The following is an 8133-nucleotide window of genomic DNA, read 5'->3' as shown; positions in this document are numbered from 1 at the left end:
GTTTAGAAATTAGGAGAGAGATGTTGACAGACAGAAGCTCTGAGCAGAGCTAAGAGGTATGCCTGGATAACTTAATTGGTAAAAATCTGCAGAAGTTGAGATCCAGATTATTAGAGTTCTGGTCCAACTTGCAGGTTTTAGCAATTAGAAAATTCACTGCAAATGTATACACAGCAGCAGAACAAAAACATCTTTTTGTAATTATTTTTGTATTTGTAATTATAGATGCTTTGGGGCAGGAGGAATACACTTGAGTATAGGAAACATCATTGTTAAAAACATTTACTATATACAACATACAAACATCTAAAAACAATATGAAAGTGAGCATTTTGTTTTTTTATACATTGTATAGAGGTGGTTCAATGTACAGTTAACTTATGTAACAATAAATATATAGATACAGATGTACACAGCATATTAATTACATCATTCTCAATCTGTCAGTATACAAGCATACAAAGTGTTACGAATTCCCTGTTTACGAAAGTAATGGTGTAATCTATAGGTAATATTTTATTTACAGCAGTTTATAGAACCAGTACATCAACTGGTGGTTTTACAGGTCTTAAGAGCACAGCATTTATTAAACATAGTTTACATTCAATTACAAACAAGTTTTAGATATAATTCCCAGATTCCTCTATATCTAATGTCAAAGGACAGGAGGATATTAATCAATCTTGGTATTCCATTGCACATTTTGACAATAATATCACTTTTATGTTTCACACACATCATATTTATGATGTCATCTTTACCAATATATGTTTTTTGTTTACATTGGCCACCAAACAAATATATTTGAGATAATATCTTAACATATTGCACATACATGTTTGACTAAAAAAGACATTTCATCACATAAAATCGGCACCAGATTATGTGAGCAAACAGGCACCATTAATTCTGAGATTCATACTATTTCATATCTTCCATTCCATAAGATGATGTCACACTGAAAGGTTCCTTTAAATTTCAGTGTAGATGGAATAAAGAAGCTGTACATACCAACAAGAGTGTGCAGGTTGTCATTCTTCAAATTTACCTTACTTTCATATTAAATTTAACCTAGAAAAACTTCAGCATAAAGAAAAATTTTAATAGCTGAATTATGTGAGTGAATTACACCTTTCCTGAAGAGATAACATAACTAACAAGAAAGATCTCTTTGTCGACAGCTTGTTTTCGGAAGTTATGATACGGAGAAAAGTGGTTTGTACCATTGTAAAATAGGCAGACACATTTAGGTGCCTCCCCTATTTGTATGCTTGATGAGGAGCTCATCAAGTAGAAGAATAACACTGGGCTTATAATGTTTAACATCAATTCATTTAATTATCAGGCATTAGATCTATGTATTTTCACATAATCTATGGAAGAAACAATTCTCTATAGAATTATCATGAATTGTTATTTGCAGATTGTAGCAGCCTTTTATTCACTCATTTGTGGTAATTTGTAAAGGCTAAACATTATGTTGAATTTTCATTGGTATGAGTGACATTTCTGTGGAAAACTCATCAGTCTGCTTTATGAATTGGCGCATTACACAATGACATCTGAAATGCCGACTAACATGCACATTCTTGTTAAATATGCACTGTTGTATTCACATCAGTTTTCAGTATTTAACTGAATTGAAAGTTGTTTCTAACGAATTTCCATTCAACAGGTCTTCCTACATGAACAGTTTTTACACTCATCATTCAGGTATACTGGAATTTGCATTTCCATTTTTGTAGTGACTTATTTGATCATATGTTGGCTCTGTAGCTTACAAACACACATTTAATGGGCATTATAGGAAAATCAAGTAATGAGTGTGTTTTTTTCTTTTTAATACTGGTTTTGTTATGACCATTGAGGAATCTCAGACTCCATATTAAAACTGGAAAACCAACAACTGTAACCCAAATAACAGTTGTTCCTCATTTCAGTTTTAATACTATCTAATATTTACATACATATGCCTTGTGGTAATAATAACACAAAGATTCCTGAGCATCACACTAGAGTAATTAAAACATCATACACTTATCACATACACAAATCACACTTACACAATATATATACATTTCATATTATACAATAAAAATGTACAAATATCTACATTGGTCCACATTTATCCTTGAACTTGTGACCAGAGACTACAAGAAAATGAGTTACAATATTTATACAAAACTGAACACACTATCACAGTCCATTGAGAGATTTCAGTTAGCATGCCTGGAAATGTCTGAAGACACAAGTCACTCAAGAGGGAGATGGGTCACTACCACTTACCAGACAGTTGAAGCACTGGGTGACAGGTCCAACTGAGGAGAGTGAAGGGATTTTTTATTCCACAATTCTAATTTAATATGCACTGAAAGAGCCTGCAGATAGCCTGAGTTTTTAGAATCTTACTTTTATGCAGCAGCTGCCCACACCACATAAAAATCACCCTTTGCCAGCAAAGTTATTTACGTACTAGATGCTGGTGATGATAATGAAGATGGTGGTTGTTTTATTGTTATTGTTGCTGCTCATTTGACGCATTTTATTTATTTTTATCTACACATTTTATTTATTTTTATCTACTCTGTCTTCCCAACTTTCCATCAATTTATAGTCATGTTTGTAGAACTACACTGTCCAATAGGTTTCCTGGCAGCATTATGTCTTCAGTATCTTAGCATTATTTTTGAGTTCCTTGTTCTAACTGCTAATTTTTGTTTGTTTGTTTATTTATTTTAATAAAGGAAGGCATTATTGTCATGAGAGAGTCTGCAACTGTTCAATTTTTTAAAAATATTTGTTATAATAGTCTCAGTTTGAATAATCACACTTGATAAGTAGTTTCGGTCACTTGTAATGATCATCTTCAGATCTAAACATGATATAAAATGTTAATACTAAATAAGTTCATTAAATGGTGCAAGCAGTGCATCTACTGTACTGAAATATGTTTGGCACTATCAGCAAAGTCACTGGTGTTCTTAGATATAAATGTTTTATATTATTTCATTTTCAGATAAGATGATGATCATTTGACCTGATTGAAAATGGTAATCAAGTGGGACTGTATTCACCGAGACTGTTACAATAAATATTTTTAAAAAAAATTATTTATTTATTTTGAGAATGCCAGTGCGAATATTACTGAAAGATCAGTTTAATAAGTAATAACCGAAAAACACAAATGCAAATTATTTACAGTATAGAAACACTCGTAGAAGCAAACCTCAGGGAGATTAGTAAGGTTTCCAGAGAAATGTAAAAACATGTGAGGGAAAGGCAAACCTGAACTTATAGCATTAGTAGATTTTCAAAATGCTGACCAGAATCTGCAGTTTGATACTCTGAATGTAACAGGGATAAAACATATGGAACAAAAAGTTACATCTTGTTCAGAAGCCATACTGTAGCTATAAGAGCCAAAGCACATGAAAGGGTGGCAGTAATTGAAAATGGAGAGAGTCAGTGTTGTAGGCTGTATTTATTCTGTCTACACACTGAGCAGACTGTGAAGGAAAACAAGTAGAAATTTGGAAAGAGAATTAAAGTTCAGAGAGAAAACATAAAAATATTAAGGTTTGGTGATGACATTATAGTCCCATCAGAGACAGCAAGGGACTTGGAACTTACGTTGAATGGCACAGATAGTGTCTTCGGAAGAGGCTGCACGATCAATAACAACAAAAGTAAATAAAAAGGGTAATGGAATGTAGTTGAATTAGACCAGGTGGTGGTGATGGAATTAGATTGGGAAATGGCATACTGAAAGTTGAGTTTTCTATGTGGGCAGCAAAATAACTGACAAAGGCTGAGGATATAAAATGAAACTAACAATGGCAAGAAAAGTGTTTCAGAAAAAGAGAAATCTGTTAACATCTCATATAAATTAGAGTGTTAGGAAATGTTTTCTAAAGGTAGCAGTATGGAGTGGGTAGCCTTATATGGAAGTTAAAGACTGATGTAAACAGTACGGACAAGAAGAGAATTGGAGCTTTTGAAATTTGAAGCAATGGAATGCTGTTGATGATCAGATTGGTAGATTGGATAAATAATGAAGGGGCAGGAAAAAAGCTTTATGGCACAATTTGTTTAAATGAAGGAGTTGGTTAACAGGACACATGCTGAGACAAAGGATAATCAAGTTGGTAATGGAGAAAATGAGAAGGAGAAAAACTGTAGACGGAGATCAAGGCTTGACTACAGCAGCCAGGTTCCAAAGGCTGTAGGCTGAAATAGTTATTCAGAGATGAAGAGGCTTGCACACTGCAGACTACCATGGAGATTGCTTTAAATTGGACTTTGGTCTAGACCCACAGTAACAATAGCAACAAGAGCAACATCACAACTGCTCTCTGTCTCTTACTGGATATATATTTAGCTGTCATCTCCAGATTTTCCCCTCCACAAATTCAGTCACTTATTAGATATAGCACCACAGAACCAGTATAACTGCCCTTTGGTTTAAACTGAATGGTGCGCTTATAAAATTATGCCTCTCATTTGATTTACTACACCAATTACCTATTCAATTATTGCTATAATGCCACTAATCTGGTTTTGTTTTACAGCTCCAGAAAAATATCACTAACAATTTTCAAACTTCACCTCTATTTAAAACCAGATCTGTCACCCATTACTTCATATAATTGTGCATGGCAATCCATAATCCTCTTAAGAGTGCAAAGAGGCATGCATAAATTCACAGTAAAGCACAAGTAAATGAAACAGTCATCTGACAAAATGCAAAAGTTTGTACATGCAATGATGCAGTCAATGTTCTCTTTTAAGTACAAGTAGAACTTAAAAAGTTACACATTTCAAGAAAGAACATTGTTACTTGCCGAGGAGGCGGTAACCACTTCATAATAATTTAACTTTTTCACTTTTTAGTTCTCTAATATTCAAATTCAGTCTCTTAAAAACCACTGTCCTCTATAACCCATTTATGAGAGGTGCTTTGAGCTCCACTGACTGTTTTACTCAAGCAGCTGAAAATGAGAAGAAATGTCTCCCAGAAACAAGAAATTGTTCTTAGAGGCACCGAGCTGGGCATGAGGCATACTATCATAAGTTTTTATGCTCATGAAGCTAGTACCATCACTGCCTTGCACAAATATATATTCTTTGACTTCAGGTTATATATTAGCTCATGTAGAACTTGACTTCTTGGGTTGTTTGGTTCGGCTAGCTGAATCCAATTCTTTGCTTGCCTTAGGCCTAAGGATGAAGTTCAGATTGTATGCTGTGTTGACTGCATAGTAGACATTTGCATTTGGTGGAAGAACCATTTCTGAAAATACAATGGAAGATAATAGTATTAATCTTCTCATAGAATTAGCTCTCGTACAGCGACATTCATAAAATCATATAGGAATAAGAAACAGCACAATATTTTATACTGTCTCACCTGCATAATATTTGGGAAACTATTTGACATTTCATAAAATTGCTTTATTTTAGGCATTATTGTAATAGTAAATATTAATATATTGTGCAAATAATATCAATAAATGAATGGGATCCTGGGTAACAGTATTAAAAGAGTTTTGAAGTGCCCTCTACATAGAAAATTTAAATTTCCTGTTTCCAAAATATCTTTGCATTAAGGAACTTGTGAAAACATTTTTTTTATTATGTACTTCTTCATTACTGTTGGGGTTTGAATGACTGTACCTTATAAGTTACCTTATTAACTGGTATTCTGCACTGCTGTTGTATCTCATCATGTATATCTTGAGAAAACTAATGGCGACACAAAAATGGCCTGCAAAAGTTTATTCTAAACAGAACAAAGATTGGCATTTGATGATCCATCAACAATGACATCATTACATACACCATCTGTCAAAAAGTTCTGAGACTTATTTTATTTCTGGTGTGTAAGTGATATCAGCACAGTAACTAATGGGGTGGCTTGAACTACCAACTGTAAACAATAGGTGCAATTTCAGGCTGTCAGTTGTGAGGAGGCAGTGTTAAGGATTGATGTGCCTTCACTCATGATGCATGTGATTTCAGAGAATGTGTGTCCATACAGTTTACAGGCCCAGTTATAGAGGCCACATGGGATGGCCCCCAGGTGCATTCTGGTGAGCCACAAAAAAAAGTATTATTTAAGCGATCACAAATGAGTGCTCAGCCTATTCTCTAACCTGTATTACTGTTGTCCATTCAATTTGTTTGGTGCTATGCAAAACCTGTACTTCATTGTATCTTACATTGGCTCTATAAAGTGCTATGTTTCATAAATCTTGTTTGTTCTTGCTGTAACAAGTAGTGGATGTGCTGCCATAGTGTGTCAATGTCATTGTGCTACATATCATAATGGAGCAACAAGTAGTGATTCAGTTTCAAGTTCCACACAGTAAAACATCTTTGGAGAAAATTGTGTAAGTCATGCATGAGTGTTTGAGAGGTTTAAACATTTTAGAGGAGGACAGGTGTTGCTTGGGGACAATGTGAGGTCAGGGCACCCTACATCAAGTTTGTCTGATGGAAACGTTGAGAAAATTCATGATATTTCACGATATTTTGAAAACTGACTTGTCATCTCTCATTCAGGGCTATGCTGAAGAACTGAATATGTCTAAATGAAGTGTTCAAGACATTCTCTAGAAGAACAGGAACTAAGTACAAAGTTTGTCCAGCACACCTTGGCTCGTGAACGAATCAGTGGATGGACAACTTCTGTGACTTGACTGAAATGTAGAATGGGACAAATCTTTTCTGAAAAAATTCATCATGGGTAACAAGACTGTTATAAACACAACCCTATGACAAAATAACGAAGTACTGGATGAAAATGGATAGATAAAAAATCTACACACCAAGTGGTGGCAGGGGAACACACACACAAAAGGATTTAATGTTTACAAGCTTTCGAAGCCAGTGGCTCTTTCTTCTAGCATAAGAGTTGAAGGGGAAGGAAGAGGGGGTGAAGGAAAAGGACTGGAGAGGTTTACGGAGAGGGGTTCAGTCCAGAAAAGTCACCCAGAATCCTAGGTCAGGGGAGACTTGCTGGACAGGATGAGAAGGAGAGGAATCAGGAAACATTCAAAACATTTTTTTCCTGTATTAACCACAAGATTTTAATATCTGGATAAGTCTACAAGAAGCTTTTTCTTGTAGTCAACAGCAAATGGCTAACGATGAACTTTGGTTTTACTCTCAATACTGTCTTGGAGTAATACTTTTTCATGTATATTCAATGATGTTTCTTCACCTTCTGTTTTGGAAAAAAATTGAGTTTGGTATGTACTTTCTTAAGTTTATTCAATTCACAATTTAAACTGCAAGCTGTGTAAAAGTCTGAAACCAAAGTTGAAAATAATAATAATGATGATGATGATGATGATGATTAGAGCCCAGATTTTATTTAATTACATATTATGCTCCTTTATATGTAGCTATAGGAGAAATTAAAATTTTGATAAATTACACTGAAAGCATGCTTATTTCAAAATTTTAAATTAAATATTTTTACATATTTTGAAACACAATATGCTACATAATTTTACCCATTTTAATATTATTGCAGAATTATTGTACTGGAAGACTAAAACTGTGTGCTGGACGAAGAGTCAGACTCAGGACCTTTGCCTTTTGCGGGCAAGCCTGTGAAAGGCAAAGGTCTCGAGTTTGAGTCTCTGTTTGGCTTATAGTTTTAATCTGCCAGGGAGTTTCATATCAGTGCCCACTATGCGGAAGAGTGAAATCTTAACTCTGGATTTTCATACGTCTCATACGTTTGCTTTAAAAGCAAGACTAAAAAAAGAAAATTAATTTTTATTGTTGTGTTTCTCATACTGTCATCAGTCTTTTACACTCAAAGCTATGTTGCCCAAGTTTGATGCAGACGACTGAGACTCATTTTAAGCACTTTCCTATCTTGTTCTCAAATACTTCACAGTATGTAATAGTCAGTTACATTTTAAGTTCGTCATGGCACTAGTTGTGTCTTCATTGTCATAAAAGCTTAAAAAATAGATTTCTATTGACAGTGATTTAACCACTGGTGGTAAAATACTCCTCTGCCAAACTTGTGATAAACATATAGGATATACAGTAAATCTCAGAATGAATAACACTTACGAATCAATATGCAAATTATGAATAAAAAATGGATTTCTTCAA

General features: G+C 34.3%; 1 protein-coding gene across 2 annotated transcripts in view; it reads right to left on the bottom strand.

The window, feature by feature from the left end:
- Window positions 1-234: 234 nt before the first annotated feature.
- The window catches only part of LOC124615461 (ral guanine nucleotide dissociation stimulator-like 1), a 558067-nt gene continuing 550168 nt past the window's right edge, over window positions 235-8133 (bottom strand). For both annotated transcript variants that reach the window (XM_047143368.1, XM_047143367.1), the window contains exon 15: window positions 235-5290. In XM_047143368.1, coding sequence (XP_046999324.1) covers window positions 5148-5290 — 143 coding nt within the window. In that variant the 3' untranslated portion in view covers window positions 235-5147. The remainder of the gene's footprint in view (window positions 5291-8133) is intronic.

Source organism: Schistocerca americana, chromosome 5 (genome assembly GCF_021461395.2).
Source record: "Schistocerca americana isolate TAMUIC-IGC-003095 chromosome 5, iqSchAmer2.1, whole genome shotgun sequence".
Taxonomy (NCBI): Eukaryota; Metazoa; Arthropoda; class Insecta; order Orthoptera; family Acrididae; genus Schistocerca; species Schistocerca americana.
This window is presented reverse-complemented; position numbering and strand designations above follow the sequence as displayed.